At 48.1% G+C, this 16,309-nt stretch overlaps 1 protein-coding gene across 2 annotated transcripts in view; it reads right to left on the bottom strand.

Annotated features, from left to right (window-relative positions):
* Window positions 1–16,309, bottom strand: part of Col4a1 (collagen type IV alpha 1 chain) — a 110,887-nt gene that overhangs the window by 66,110 nt on the left and 28,468 nt on the right. For both annotated transcript variants that reach the window (NM_001135009.1, XM_087587991.1), the window contains exon 2: window positions 2,864–2,923. In NM_001135009.1, coding sequence (NP_001128481.1) covers window positions 2,864–2,923 — 60 coding nt within the window. The remainder of the gene's footprint in view (window positions 1–2,863; window positions 2,924–16,309) is intronic.

The raw sequence follows: 16,309 nt of genomic DNA, 5'->3' as shown, positions 1-16,309 counted from the left end.
ACCCCTAAACCGATACCCTTGATGGAAGGACAGGCCTTTCCTGAGACTGACTAGCTGCTAGTAATCCAGGTAGGGCTCTCACAATCTACCTCAAGGAGGAGGAACTGCAACACAGGGCCCACCTGTCCAGCTCCCTGTCACGGCGTGGTTCCCTGCGGTCTGTTTGCCTAACAGTCCGACAGCCTCATTCACTCTTTGAAAACAAGACCTGGAAGGACTGCCTACAACCGGAGGGGAACATACTGAGTTCTTGGGGATCCTCCAGACACAGTTACAACCACTATTGGTTTAGAGGGCAGCATAGATCTTGTAGATGTTCAACAACCTGACATTACGAATGAAACCTAGCAGGGCTCCTACCAGCAGCTGCTAAGAGTGAGTGAATCCAGTTGTTCTTCATTCTCTACCCCAAGACATATTTAGCTATAGCTAGAAACATCTCTATTCATCACAGTAGGGCAGTGCACTTCACAAACTGAGTGTGTAGACACCAGGGAGGCTGCAAGACATTCCCCGATGCACACAAACCTCCAGGGGGAAAAAATTATCACACTCAAGTAAAGAACCCGCACTAGCTGTTTTCCTCCACGGTAAGGTAAGCATCATGGTAACGCCTTTAAAAAGGTGTTCGTCACCATGCGTGATCTGGTGTAGACATGGAAAACTAAGCTCCCTCCTTTTCTTTTCCACTCTGACACACTGAAGCCTAGCTCTAGTGTCTGTGGGCGATCGTTGTCTGTGTGAAGATATCTGTTAACTCGAACAGGGGACCTGGGCAACTGTGAAACATCTCTGGGGCCTCAGCAGCTGGTCAAGCCACAAGCCAGTCATCTACCCAAAAAGGGGGAAAGCTCTCCTGTGAATGCTTGCCTCTGACACTGCACCAAATGCTTCCCAGATTTTCAAGCTAGAGACAGAAGGATGGATTCCAGACTGGCCCTATCTCCAACCCTGTCAGACATCTGATACCACATGCATGTTAGACAGAGAGACAGCAGTGTGAGGGAGCACTCCATGCGATGACCTTATCTCTGTGGTACAGACCAAGCGTGTGGAGAGGGGTCATGAATCACAGGCAGTATAATGAGTAGCGACAGGGCAATGTGTTTCCTCCCACATCTTTGGCAAGGGTCTGGGTAACCGCTGGGTTAAAGCGTTCTATGAAGATTCGAGATACTTAGTTAATACTCTCTGTGCAGCCAGGACTGCGGGAAGGCCTTTTGCATGAATCACTAAGGCAGGAAGACTAAACTTTGCTAGTATAGTGTTTGTCAAAAGGACATGGGCAGTTTCCACTGATGAAGGAACATAAATTAACATGTTTTCCCACATATGTGTGGACACCAGAGTCTAGCCTATATCCAAATAGGTCTGGTGTAAGAACACAGGGTGGCCCTGATCCTACTTCACCAGGGAAGCTGTCCTATCCTGCTCCAGACCAGTTGTAGTTTACATAAATGAGGACTGCCATGGCCAGGGGTTGAGAAAGGCTTCTTAAACAAGTCCTAGTCCAGCAATGCACAAATGCCAAACTTTCATGCATAAAGCTGATGCCAGGGGCTGACTGCCTTTACCATCCCAAGGGCTAGCAGAAGGAATCTTTAACAAGCAAAAGCATCCAGGTCCTATCATTTAAGACAGCATTCGCACAGATCCACTGGGAGAACACAAAGCCATTATATGCAAGGCCAATCAGTTATCTGATTTGAGTATGACATGGTCTTCAAGGCAGGGACAGTGCAGACATTAGCAATACAGAATGATCACTGAGAGTCAAAGGTGTGTCTGTCATTGTCATTGATTGTTTGATGATAGCACTCAGATCTATCTGCAACTCAAGAGCCCAACACAGCACAAAGCCATGTGGCAATCCACCTCAGATCCTCCAGTGTCCACAGAAGGGACTGGGCACTGTAACACTGTCCCTGTTCCTTGGGGACTTTAGAAAGCATGCATCAGAAACTGATCACAACCTCTGTCTGGCTTCAACGTTCTCTCCCACTTAGGTGGCGGTTGCTCTCTCTGAGTTATGTGTTGCCCCTGTCCTATTTCTAAGAACAACAAGCCCAGATGAATTTTAAGGTGTGGGCAATCTAAAATATCAGGAAAAGTAAAATGAAAAGGTCCTTGGGAAGGGAAGACATTCCTGTGTCATTCGGGAGTCCTGGCTTCAAAGCTCAGACTTCCACAGTGTGGTCTGAGGGATGATGGGAAGGGAATGTTTGGGGCAGATATAATCAAGCTATATAATATACATGTGTGGAATTAAATGGTATAATCATATTTAAAAATAAAAGGAGAGTTTGGCCCACCAAAAAGCAAGAAAAATACCTTTTCCTGGATCCACGATTCTTAAACAAGAAGGAAGAGAACTTGTTCAGACAGTTGTTGTTTTAAATTTGAGAAACAAGTGCTCATCTTTATGAATACATCTAGGCAAGTATGTAAAAGATGAAAGCTTGTTTTAAAAATATGAATTTGAGCAGAAAGCCTTCAAAGCCTAAAGGAATTTTTTTTCTTGCAAAAAAGTACACTGACTTTAGTGCTCATCCATCGATTCCGAAAAGCACCACTGAGTCAAAAGATAGCATACCAGCTCACTCACTCCCCTACGGTGAACGTGAGAAGGCTCTCTAGACTTCCCACACCAAGTGTCACTGATTACGGTGATCCCTGAAGAACTCCTGTTACAGTGACAACGTTGCCCAGAACAGTGTTAAACACTTTGCTTCCCTTGGGCTGCTCTGGGCAAACTGTTAAAGCAGGAAGGAGGTTGACCCCCAAGCTGCTGACTGTACAGTTAGGCTCATGATCTAGGGGACAGGGCAGTACTCAGACAGGATCACGAAGTGTGTGCTCTTACCTTTTGTCCCTTCACACCATGACAGTCACATTTTCCACAGCCAGAGCCACCACAATCACCCTGAAAGAAAGGAAGAAGAAAAAAGGTTAAACAGGAGACCATTTTCCAAGTGCTGTCAAGATTAGAATTGAGAGTCAGTGAGATGGGTCCGTGGATAAAAGCACTGGCCACCAACCCCAAGGACCCACGTGATGGAGGGAGAGACCCCATCCTCGTCAGCTGTCCTCTGACTGTCTCGTGTGCTGAGGCACAGGTACACACACACCTTCATCCATAATAAATAAATGAATGTAATGTCTAAAAAGATTTGAATTATGACATCAGCATCTTCATCCGCAGAACCAGAACTTGTAGGTGAATAATACGAGTCACACATTTCATAGAGAAATCCCTGGGACCTAGGGCATGCAGCCTTGGACTCGGTAATCCGTGTCACAAAACTGGCTGTCCTTTGTCTGTTGGAAACAGGCTCACTTGAGTATTGTGTGAACGGTGCGGCAAGTCAAACAGAAGGCCCAGCTCTGACTTAAGGGTTTCACACCTAAGATCACGAGAGAACCAGGGCTCCATGAGAGGGGCTTTGCTTGTGTTGCCAGAGACTTAGAGCTCTGCAAAAGACTAGAGAAAGAACCAGGGAATGCGCTGACTTTCAGATCCGCGTGTTTACATTCAATGAAAGCTTGGATGTTCATTTAAAGAACGCTATTACAAGCCTCATGGGTTGTCTGCTAACCGGACATCAGCAAGAGCTTGAGAGGAACTTCTTCAAAATGGAGAGGTTTAACATACTATGCTAAGACAAGATTGAAATCTGGACTTTACACAGCTTCCAGTACGTAAAGTGGCCAAGAGAGTGAAAACAAACACAGAATGGATATGCATGCCACACTTCCCAAAGCGCTTGGCAGAATCCAAGTTTTAAGCTGTTATAGACAGTAATGTGGTGTTAATAGGGAAGCGAGGACACAGGGTGAACCGTTTAGCAAGCTTTATTAGAGATGCTGTGTCGGCTCAGAAATAAAATTTAGGCCCATATTCTGCTTCAGGTGGTATCGGTTCCTTCAAACTAAATGTGTGCTAATAATGGTCTCTGGCTCTCCAGAAGTCTGTTCTTTCAACAGCATCCTCGAGGCTGCATCACCATGGAGACGCTCTGCCCAAAACAACCCCATCTGGAGACACTTACGTTATGTTAGAGCCCAACAAGTGCCTCCAGGACGGTGAGCTGTTCTTAATTTTACATTTTGTAGATGGGGACACTTGACAGCTATCCACATAAAGCCCAGTGGTCAGATCTGCTCCTCTCTCTGACTCACAATCCAGACATTTCGGCCTGTGTTCTCATAGTCCTCCTGACATTTCAAACGTCAGGAGCCTCCCCTGTGCTGTGCCTACTTCTGAATGTGAATTCCAGTCACCACCAGGGCCACATCTCTAGCGTGAGCTGAAGAAGAACCTTCCAGAACACACAGAGGAAAACTCAGGGGGACTTCAGCAGACTTAAGCTGACCCAACTGTCCCCACCTCTGAGTACCTGGGCCCCGAGAAATTCAGGGTCGTGGGATACCCCCGTGCCTCTAACCACAACCTGACCTTGCCACAGACCTGTTTCAGACTGTTTTATCAAAAGTACCAGGGTGGGAAAGTTCACACTAAGAAAGGAGGTTACTAATTAATCAACCAGTGGCATGCTGCCCATTGCTGAGTCTGTCCCGGCCTCGGGATCATGGACACCAGAAGGTATGCAACTGACGTTCTCTCCTCGTTGGTGTCTACCATTCCCTATAGCTACTGCTTTGGAGCAAGGGCAGTTTAGCCCACTCGTTAGCTTCTGCAGGGCCCCACCCTTTCCCCCACTCATTTCACTCAGAGAAACTAGCCTGACAAGAGACTCCAGGAGCTGCAGCGTCTGTGTGAGAAGCGGCTCCCAATCACCCATATTTAGCAGAGACTCGACAACAGTCTCAGGTTGCCAGATTTTCTATCTGAAAGCCAAGGTCAGTTCGTTTGAAATATCACACTTGAAGAGAAGCTTAAAGACAGTTAGCTGAGGGTGGGATTTTCTGTCTGAAGCTCCTGCCATCTAAGAAGCTTGACTCCATTCGCCCTGAGGGAAGCCTTCTAATCAATTTCCCAGAGTTGTTCCTATGAATATCAGTGGATTCCATAAGCATGGGAGACACCCCAATCCCTGCTCTGAGCAGAGACAGTGAAAGCCAAGGCTTACAATACAGAAGCCCAGAGAGGCTGGTAACTAGTAGGCTTCTTGGCTGAGACCTACTCCAAGTCTTAAGAAACTCTTGACAGAATGCAGAACCAAAGAGATAGAGTAATCCTCCTCCCACAGCTTTTACACACACACACACACACACACACACACACACACACACACACACACACACACACACACACTGTCTAATCCCAGAGCCAACACATATGTCTTTATTCACATAGGAAATCTTTATTGTTTTGGGACATTCAAGAAATCTTATCGCCAAATGCTTGTCCCCAGAAAGCAATGTTGAAGAGTTGACTCTTTTAATAACATCTAAATTTATGACCTGATTTCCAGAAAAAGAAAAAGAATAGGGGGCTGGAGAGATGGCTCAGTGGTTAAGAGCACTGACTACTCTTCCCAAGGTTCTGAGTTCAAATCCCAGCAACCACATGGTGGCTCACAACCATCTGTAATGAGATCTGATGCCCTCTTCTGGTGTGTCTGAAGGCAGCTACAGTGTACTTATATATAATAAATATATCTTTAAAAAAAAGAAAAAGATTAATGTCTGGAGGTGGGAGGTCGAGGCAGTGTCTCACTATATAACTCAGGCTGGCCTAGAACTCTAAGTGCTCTGCCCCAGGCTTCTCGATGCTGGCCTTACAGGCAAAAGACCACCCACCCGACCAAGAGAAGAGCTAAAGACCACGATTACTGTGTCATATTCTGGTTGGCCTTGCATCTTATGTAAATGACTTGATTGGAAAAAAACATCAATTTTTAGAAAAACAGCCACAAATCGTGTGATATTTGTTTACTCTGTTAAACAGGATGAAGGCTAAAATGTCTCTATTCGGGTCCTTAATGATTTCTACTTTAATACAGTGGCCCTTGGTGGATCTCTCCCCAACACACAGGCTTGTTCTGGGGCAGTCTAGGGAACATAGGTAAAAAACCAATACAGGTAGGTAGGACCCTGAGACCCTGTCCTGTCAGCTCTGACATTTACCTCTGAAACAACGAATTAAAACAGTAGCCTTTGTTCACAGTCGTTCCCATTCACGGTAACCTGCCATGATTTTATGACTGGCATAGGTTTGAGGTTGTGGGGAATCTTCGCATGAAAAGGGTTGTGCCACAAACTTCATGACTTCCTGAGGCCCCTCAGCGCACAGTTAGGGAACCCAGCGGTGCCCCCTTGGCTCCAGATCTGAAGGACTTTACAAGGCCTTACTCATTCTTCTTCTCCATGTCTGGGGCACATTGGGCCACATCCACCAGCTCCTAGCCCATCTGTTTCAGATTCTAGAACAGGAGGAACTGGAACATTCTGTGAATTGCACAGTCCCTTCCCCTCCTAGGGTCAATTGGATTAACTAAGTCCTGTTCTCTCTTCCCATGAGATACAAGCAGGAGGAAGTGGGTCAGGAACGCTGCCCACTTGGGGCCCTGGAATGTGGCCGCATAACCTCAAAGGACAGACCATATGGGACTTGGTCTCTCTCACAGAAGACCAAGACTAGAGAGTGGAGAGCCCAACTTTTATGGGGGTGGGGGTGGGGGCGTAACACAGGAGGCTATCAAGCTCGCAACAAAAAAGCGGTTACGTTTTCTGAACTGGAGGGAACTGAATGAAAACCACATCTCTTCTAAAAGTCCCGCTCACCACTGCCTGCTCGACCCACCATGCGGCCGGAATCGGGAGCATGGATAGATCTCTACGTGGAAGCAGGCAGGAGAGCAATACTGTGTTGTGGTTTCAACGATGTCTCCGTGGGCTCAGGTATTTCAATACGTGGTCTCCAGTTGGTAGGGCACGGAGCCGTTAGGAGCCAGGGCCCTAATGAAGGAAGTGGGTCACTAGGGGTGGACCAGGAGACTTGATAGCTTAGCTATACCTTTCTCTGTATTTCTTGCTCCATCAAAATGTGAAGCAAAGCGCCCCCACCTGTATGCCTCTAGCACTAAGGAGACCCCTGCTACCATGCTCTCTCGATGATGAACTGTCTCTCCAAAATGTGAGCCAGTTGTTGCTCTCTCAATGATGAACTGTCTCTCCAAAATGTGAGCTAGTTGCTTCCTGTCATGTATTTGGTCACAGTAACAAGATGGTAACCAGTACTAACTACCTCCAGGCCACCTTCAGACATGGGCACCCACAAAGGAAATCCAATAGCGGAGGCAACGTTAAACAGAAACAGAAGGCACAATATCAAAGGAATGCAGAAGGTCCTAGGGAGTGATCCCCAGACCAAATCCCTTTTATATTCTCTATTTCTGCAAACCTCCGGGGACAGGTTAAAACCCCTTGTATTAGCAAAACTCTCTCCCACACTCCCATCGAGGTTTCCATAAAGTAGAACCATCAGCCATGCTGGCATAAACTATGGTAGGGTTGACGACTTCCCAGGGCACGGTGCTCCCTGGTAGGGGAGACAGATGGAGGTCAACGGCCTTCAGTGAAATGAAGACACTTCCAGATCGTCCCCGAACTGAAGACATCACCACAGAGTCCACGTGACAGATCAGTGACAAGATGCTCGCTGTGTAAGCACCGTGTGAGCCAGGGAGAGCACGTGCCGGCTGCTGGGCTGCCCTGTAGAGGGATGATCTGCCCTATAGATTCCCTAACCGTGACACGCGCTACCAGAGTCAGGCTCCTTGGAAGGAGCACACAGGATGCCCCGGCATTTCTCACGTTCCCTCTCTGATGATGACGATGGACACCAAACATCCGCTTGAACAATTTCTATGTGTTTCCCATCCCTCCAAACAGGGACATGCAGAGCTCTGTGGAACCCCAACAGCTTACCTCTCAGATTCGTTCTTGCTTCCCTACCCTGTAAAAAATGTCAGAACACTTCCCTGGGGGATTTCGCTAGCCCACTGCACTTCCTGTCATGGTGCCTCCTTGGGGGTCTTTAGAACAACTACTTACCCAGCCAAAGAAATATGTGAAGAGGGGAACAGTGTATTTCAGGGCTACTGGAGCAGAATTAAAAGCTCACACCAATGAAGGAAGCATGGTGAGCCACCCTTTCATGGGCTATGGGTGTGATGGTGGGAGGATACAACCCTACACAAGACCGGAGATGTCCACAGAATGCCTCCTCAACTGTATAGAATTAGAAATTTAATATGACTGAACAGAGATCACGATATAGGGTCAAATATCACAGCCTAAATACTTACTAACTGCTTAAAAGATTAGACTTGTGTCAGCTTGGATGTCCCAGGCTTGTAGTGCCAATTAACTGGGAGGCTGAGGCAGAGGGATTCCATGTTCAGAGTCTGCCTGGGTCAACAGTGAGCTCAAGGTCAGCCTGAACAATTTAGGGAGACCCTGGCTCAAAATAAAGAGTAAGAGGAGTAGAGGTCTTCGGTGTGCACTAAAGCCCGTGCTGAGCCTAAAGCTCTCTGCCCCCAAAACAAACCAAAAGCTGACTTTTGCACAGCATTTTTGAACTTCCACAAATAAGCCCGGTTGAGTTAAAGGTAAAAGATTGTCCCCACAAGTTGAAGGGGCTCCCACCCGCCGTCGCCTGCACTTAATGTCACTGCTTTATAGTTTTGTTTTGCTTTTCTGAGACAGAGAACGCTCCCCGGAGATGCGAAAACCGCTCCTTATCTTCGCTCAACCAAAAGGAGAATTTAGTTCAGTAAAATATCGTTTCTGTCTCGTTTGATAATGCAGTACAGACACAGAACAACCATCGCTACACTGTGAACTTAACAAAATAGCTCTGCCCCAGTTTGAAAACAAACACAAGTGCTGATACATTCTTGGCAAAACGTTAAATTAAAAACTAGCAAACCAGTTGAATTTCTAATGTTCAGCTCCTCTCTCCTCCTTCCCCTCACCCCCAATAATATGACTAAGGCTTAGCCTGCTCGGTCCATGACCCATCTGCTTCTCATTTGGGACCGAGTTGCAGAACCCATGTGGGCTCCCACCAATACCACAGGCTGCGGAGGCGAGGGTGTTGGCCTGGCTTCGAGTCCTACTGACATGTGACCATGCTTCTTGTCCTATTTCCCTCCCATCATGCAACACTGGTGACTCATTTTCATTGCTTTTCCTCCCTCCCACTGGACGGGGGTGACATCAAATGTTCTTGCTGGGGAAGAGAACACCCCAGAGGGGACACATAATGAAGCCCAGCGTACTAGTCTTTCTCCAGCTGCAGACAGATGGGGACTATAATTAGCTGTCATGTGACAGTGACCATTATCCAATGGCCACATGCGTGATGAGTTGGTGAGCGAGTATGCCCATGGGGACCCATGGTGGAGATGACCTAGAGAGATGCTTCCCATGACTGTGAGTCACCAGCCAAGGACATTGAGGTGGGCTCATCAAGTCCCTACGTTCAGACAGAACTCATCCTTCATTTTACTCCTCATGGTGGCCTACCTTCTGTGTCACTGGTCCATGAGGTCAAAACACTCCCTCTTCCCCTCACAATCCTACAGCCATTGACCTCACAAAGACCATCAACACAAGTCTGGCCATGAAGATTTCCCAGTTGTCCTTGAAGAAAGAGCAAATTTACACAGCCAGGCACAAGGAGATGGAGGACAGCTATCTCCTCCATCTTGGAGACAATGACCAAGCTTGTTCTGGTCTTTCTCCTCCTCTCCCTCTCCTCTTGTTTTCCTTTCCCTCCTCCTAATCTTCTCTTCCTTGCTTCATCCACACCTCTAGCTTCCTGTCCTGCCTCAGCCCCTGAATTCAGACACCTACCACCACTTCTTACATCTGACCCTCAGGTCAAGTCCCACCACCTTTTCCACACCACCTTTTCCACACTGTCCCTTCAGAGAGGTCCCTAATGGGTCATGTGTGGAATCTGGGAGCTCTTGGGGAATTCCTGATGCCTCTCCCTATCTCTGTGACCCAGAGCATTCTCTGTGCATTCCAAGACCAAGGTCTGATTTAACTCTGCACCACACACATCATATACACCCAGCAGCTCTGTACAGATAAAGATTTCCCATCATCAGGGCCATCTTTCAACACCTTTCTCCGGGAGACCACAGATAGCGTCAACAGAGCAGAAGGGCTCTCTTCCCACACAACGTGAGTACAAGCGAAGAAACAATGTATTATTTATCCTTCCGCATTCCACTGGCTGAGCCTTTAAGGAGCCCTAGTTTGTAGCAAACTGAAAAGGGGAAAGAAAGAAGCCTAAGTGACTAGGGAGATATTTCAGGAATGATTGACCTGCGGCTCAAAAAGAGGGATTCATGAAGGCAGTGGCTGGAGTACCCCCACTGTCTTTCACTGAACAATTAAATATTTTAAATCACTGCTGATAATGTGCCATTTTCTACTCTGGTGTAGAGAGAGCAGAGGGGAAGCAAGAGAGAGAAGCCAGCACAAGCTTCTGTACACCCTATTTCACAACAGATGATAAAGGGTTTCATCCTCTTATTCGGTAATTCTATTGTCAATTACTGTTATCAAATTCCTGTGACAATTTTTCATTCTGCTTCCAATACGGAGTGGCTCATACTCTCCTCATTATTGCGGTTTATTTGATTCATGATTGCATTTATCTGCACGAGGAAAAAACATAGATTTTCACGCATGGAGCCATACTGATTCCGTTCTACCTCCTAAGCTTCATCCCAGTCCCTCCTGCCAACCTGAAACCCAGCAAGAGTCAGACCTACTAAGGAGGAAAGAGAGCGGAAAGTCACAAATTGTTCCTTCTCCTGTGGACAGCAGTCCTCTTGCTCCTACGGAGAGGGAGGAGAAGTATGTGTATGAAATACCTCCAGGGCCAGTCGCTGCCTCATAACACGGGATCTTTGAAAGGAAGGCAGAAGCGAATGCCCTTTGTGGGTGACACCGTGTGTGGCCACAGGGCACCTGTATATGGTTCGTGGACATAGCGGGGTCACAGAGCTCCGAAACACAAATGTGGACATTCCAACAGGAAGAAGGGATATAAACCAAATATGGGGATAAGAAACCCCATGGTCCAATGAGAGGCAGAGAACCTCAGAGAGGAATGGCCAGGAGCATATAGTAAAGAGATCTGGGCATGTGGGGAGTGTAGCTGCCATTTTGATGTGAGCATTCTGCTCCAGGACAGAAAATTCTGAGTACAGCAGAAAGCTTCTCAGATCTCTTTATGTACAGGCAGGTCTTGGTTCAGGATCTGTTACTTTTCAACCCCAGTAAGACTACAAAATGTCCTCGCATGTAGCCACGGAGGCCTTTCACCTCGCTTGTCTGGCATGGGGCACGTTTTAGAGAACGAATCTAGACTAATCCCACCCAGCGGGGAGGGGACCGGAATGTAAGAGAACTCCTGTCCAGGTTCACTTTTAATTTAGATATGGGGAAAGTTGCCCTCGTAATACATGGCAGCCAGTAGAATGTGACGCAGTCCTTGGAAACATCACCTGATACGCGTCCTTAAAGTTGTGCTTGAAAACTCAGACAAGAAGTAAACAGAAAGCGCACGTAGTACGTGCAGCCGGATCACAAGCACGCACAGAGACGGTGGAGCGCTGGCACGGCGCTTGATAAGCGGCAGGCGTTCCATCTGGAAGGCTTCTATGTGACAAGCTCCTCAGGCACACAGCAGTGTGACATATTTCTTGGGCACACGCCAGTGGGAGCCGTATGAAACAAAAAACCCTAAGTATATGGAGAGTAATGGTGGGTACACCCCAACTGCTACTGTGTAGACCATAAATGGCACTTTCAAAAGAGCTACCTAAAACATTGCACATTTATGGTCATACAAGAAAAACAAGTGAAACCACAGCAGACAAGCCACCGTCGTCGGTCAGAGCTGTGGTTTCTCAGTCGTGCCCCATAGTGACAGTAGCGCTATGGTAGATGGTGTCCTGTGGTACCTGTGGGGCTTCCTCAGTCAGCCGCACAGCGGGGTCCTCGCCAGACCACACATCCCTGGGGACCCCGGGACAGACTGATCCTCCCAAGACATGAGAAAGCCACACTGACCCTCAGTAACAAGCTTTCATTGCTCAACAGGATGCTATGTATCTGGAGACCTGTGTTGTTGCATCTGAAAACCTGTCATTTCCAAGGGAAGTTAAGAAAAATATTTACCAGAGTTAAATCATTCACAATTTATTTTATGTATGTGAGTACCCTGTCGCTGTCTTCAGACACACCAGAAGAGGGCATCGGACCCCCATTACACATGGTTGTGAGCCATCATGTGGTTGCTGGGAATTGAACTCAGGACCTCTGGAAGAGCAGTCAGTGCTCTTAACCTCTGAGCCATCCCTCCAGCCCTAAATCATTTATAGTTTATTATGAAAGTAAATATGGAATAGGATAGCTTTTCAGACAGTGACTCTGACTCCCACTTTAAACTAAGCCCAGTTCCCTGGTCCTTAATCAGAGGCATTGAAAGAAAGAGAGAACCCTCTCACTTACATCCTTAAGGTTCCCATGAGGCCCTTTATAGGAGATCTATAGCAATATAAACATGCATTGTGTCACATACCAAGCTTTTATACAGAACAGAGTCACATCTACACAAACTTCTATAGAACCTTTGCTACCACTGTGTGGTCAGTAAGCTTGAATCAAACAAATACATCCTGCAAGTCAAGATGAGATGGGCAGTTTTTAAAAAAAAAAATTACACTTAGGTGATAAAATGTACTTTGAATATTTTTTTAAAAACCGATCTCTTTTTTCCTTCTGTGTCTTATAGCCTGGGGTTTCCAGTTGATGTGTCTCGGGTAATAATTTGCTAGTAGTTCCAGCTTTTGGAACAATCACTCCAGTTGTACTAGAGTATTAGCCACAGTTTTCAGTAACCGAGACCCAGAGCAAAGTCCCTTCACCCTGGGTGGGGTTGCACCTGTAGCCAGTCTGCTGTCCACAACCTGTCTGTAGATTCCCTGTGGACTCAGGTCAGGGACATTCCCGAAGTCCCCACCCTTCTTCTGCAACCTTAGCATCATATCCTGTCCACCAAGGGCAGGCCCAGAGCTGGGCACTGAAGGCCCCACGCCTGAAAGTGTTCAGAGCTCTGAGGACAGGTAAGGTGAGAGCTGAGAAACAGTGTGAAGATGCCTCAAGCCAGTGAGCTGCGTTAAAAATGACTCCGACGGTAAAGGCTTTGCATATTTCGTTGCAATAACTAAAAATGGCAGAAGATTTTTTTTTTTCTTCTCAAATTCCCAGAACTCATCTTAAGGTCTCAATGTTCCGCCAGGAAAGCTTACAGCTGGGGGTTAGAAGTCAATCTCCTCCCTCCCCAAAGAGATACACACACACACACACACACACACACACACACACACACACACACACACAAGGAGGGGGCAGGACTGCTGGCCAGGGGCCCCTCCTACCCATCACATCCCGCTAGAGATGAGCGCCTCAGCCAGAGAGTACAGCCAAATGTATGGCTGTTGCATAATTTGAATTGCCTCCTCTTGCCCCCAGACTCAAGGACTCATAGCTCTATCTTCTGCCACAATCTTCCAGGCATCAGGTGTCCTTCTACTTCCTCATAGATCACGCAGGACCTTGTGTTCATAGGACAGAAGACACCAGATGGCCAATTTAAGTCACTCAGAAACAACAGCAGCAGCAGCAGCAGCAGCAGCAGCAACAACAACAACAACAACAACAACAACGATGAAAATGTCTTAAACACGCCCAGCACTCAGCAGGGACATTAATCTGAACAGCGATTCCTGGCACACAGACAGCACTTTCTGAGAACCACTTCCTGTGAGGTTTCTGGGAGAGTCCCCACCATGGCTGGTGGCTGGAGCAAAGGAAGCCAGCACAGAGGCATCTGGGTGCTTGCCCAGACTTTAGCCCCCAACAAATCCTGCTTCTTCTCCAGCAACTGTGCCTGTCATGTAACAGAAAGGCCTGACTTTCTAAACAAAACCTCCGGGGCTTCCACAGAGGCCAGGGCCATAGAGGGACGGTCATTTTAGCTCTGCACAGGGCAGAGGGGCCTCCGTGGTCCAGCTGTGCAAAGGCAGGAAGCCAGGAAACACAGGACTCTGTTTAGAGAAAGCCAAAAGGCCCAGAACACACAAGCCCCGTCCCGCATCTAAGAGTCTGCATCCAGCACTCTGAGGACATAGGGAAGGAAGGAGATCGAGGTTCTCCTCAGCACCTGAGGCCCTCACACGGGTTCTCATGGAACTGTCCAACCAACAGTTGAACTAAGGTGGTTGCTCAGGTGCATTTGAGGACACTGAGGTCTGGGGATGCCTCCAAACATCCCAGGAAGGGAGGCATTGGGTGCACCCTGTCTAAGCCAAGGCCTTGGACTCCACTGTAAGATGGTTCCCCTGCAAAAAAGCATCTCCCAGCCTTTCACCTTCCCGGTAACCACCAGAAGAGGCCGTTAAAAGAATGCAGCCATTGGAGAAAAGCAACTGGGCAAACCCACTCGAGGCTACGACCGTATCAGAATGGGTCGGAAACACAAAGGAAATCCCACAAGGCCCTTGTACGCGTGGACATTAACTCAGGGTGTCCAGAGTCTTCCTTGCATCCCCCCACCCCTCTTCACTTTCTTGCATGGCCTTTTAAGACAGGGTCTCATTCTGTAGCCCAGGCTGGCCATGAATTCGTGAGTCCAGCCTCAGCCTCCCAAACGCTGAGATTGCAGACGTGCACCCCCCACACCCAGTCTCCTCCTCTGCTCTTAATCTCTTGACTTTATTTAGACAAAATTACTGAGATATCAACAACCCCCGGGGGCGGGGAGGTGCCCTGCCTCCCACCAGGCTGCTACTGTATGAGAGGAAAATTCGAGAAAAAAAATCTGAGCCCAGGGCCTCCCCCCCCCCATCCCCACTCCCACCCCCGGTGCACACTGCGGAAGGAAAGTCCAGACAATGCACTAGGGAAACGCACGCCTGCCGGCCTGCTGCGCTCATTATGCCCCCGCCTGGAATTTCCAGGTCAAGGTCTATGGTTCCCACTGCCCTGATCCACTGCCCTTTCCAGATTCTCCTTTGTGGTGCCCTTCCTGCAGAGGCTGAGTGACCGACTCAATTACTCCACTGCCAGCACGGCAGAGAGTCACCCATCACGTTGCCTCTAAGGCAGGATCCTGGCACAGGCCCCAGTGGACCTGGAGAGCTACAGAGACGCCGGGAGCCGGACTTTCTAATTGAGAACCTGAACTTTGGTCAAGTAAACCTAACTGCCCCCCAGCAGGGAACTCTAGTTACTGGACCCGGCTCGGCACAAGCATTCCTGGGAAACTTCCACACGGCAGAAAGCGTGAAGATTAAACCAGGCATGTATGTGTTCTCCCTACGCCCAGAGAGGGTAAGCCACCCGAGACATTGAAAGGTCTTTCGTGACCGTGAGGTGTTCTTGACCTCCAGGCATGGTGTCATACCCTCAAAGCAATACCATAAACTTACAAATATGAAATCAGGAAAGGGAACGGCATGTGTGTCACGAGGGAAGAACCTCGTGGTTACTGAGGACCCGACTCCATATCAATCCAGGGCAAGGAAAATCATGGGGAAACCCTATCGCTTTGTCCCCATGACAGACACACCTGAGCACGAGAGCAGGCTCTGCATCCGGTCACAGGCACCTGTGAACGCTGACACGCTTAGGTGTGAACAGAACAAGCTCCTCCTTCCCTTTATCACCAAAATGGAGTCCATGTGCTTCCTAAAGGAACGGGAGGGATGAAAGCTTCCATGCACGAAGAGAAACGAGGTGCTGTGCTGTGCTGGCTGCTGCTCCACTGATTAGGGTTATTTTATAAACTGGAGAAGGTCAAGTCATCGCGTTATGGCCAAGAATAGACCTTGATTATACATTTTTAGACTGTTGGAATTAAATAGTTAAATGCTGACTACTAAAAAAAAAAGAGAAAAAAAAAAGGCCAGGAATTCTTTTCAGAGCCAATGCTCCACAGAGTTTGGAACTCCCTCATCCCTGTCGCTCCTTGGCTGGCTCGGTGGCTCAGCAGCTGTATCCCCCCCAGTTGTTCAGGAGGAGAGGAGGGCTCTACAGGGTGCTGAAGTCCGGACCTCCTCCCGCCCTGGCCAGCCAGGCCCTTGTAGTAGGTCTTCCGATGAGTTTACAGAAGTGTGGGTTAGGTGGTTCTAAATCTGGAGTCTACCAGTGCTGTGGGACAGACAGACAGACAGATCACCCAGAAGGCGATGAGTTTCATCCATGTTCATCCTTGTCTCTGAGGAGCGGGCTCACTCTTCCCGTCCTCCAGAGT

The sequence above is a fragment of the Rattus norvegicus genome, chromosome 16, assembly GCF_021556685.1.
Source record: "Rattus norvegicus strain SHRSP/BbbUtx chromosome 16, alternate assembly SHRSP_T2T, whole genome shotgun sequence".
Lineage (NCBI taxonomy): Eukaryota > Metazoa > Chordata > Mammalia > Rodentia > Muridae > Rattus > Rattus norvegicus.
This window is presented reverse-complemented; position numbering and strand designations above follow the sequence as displayed.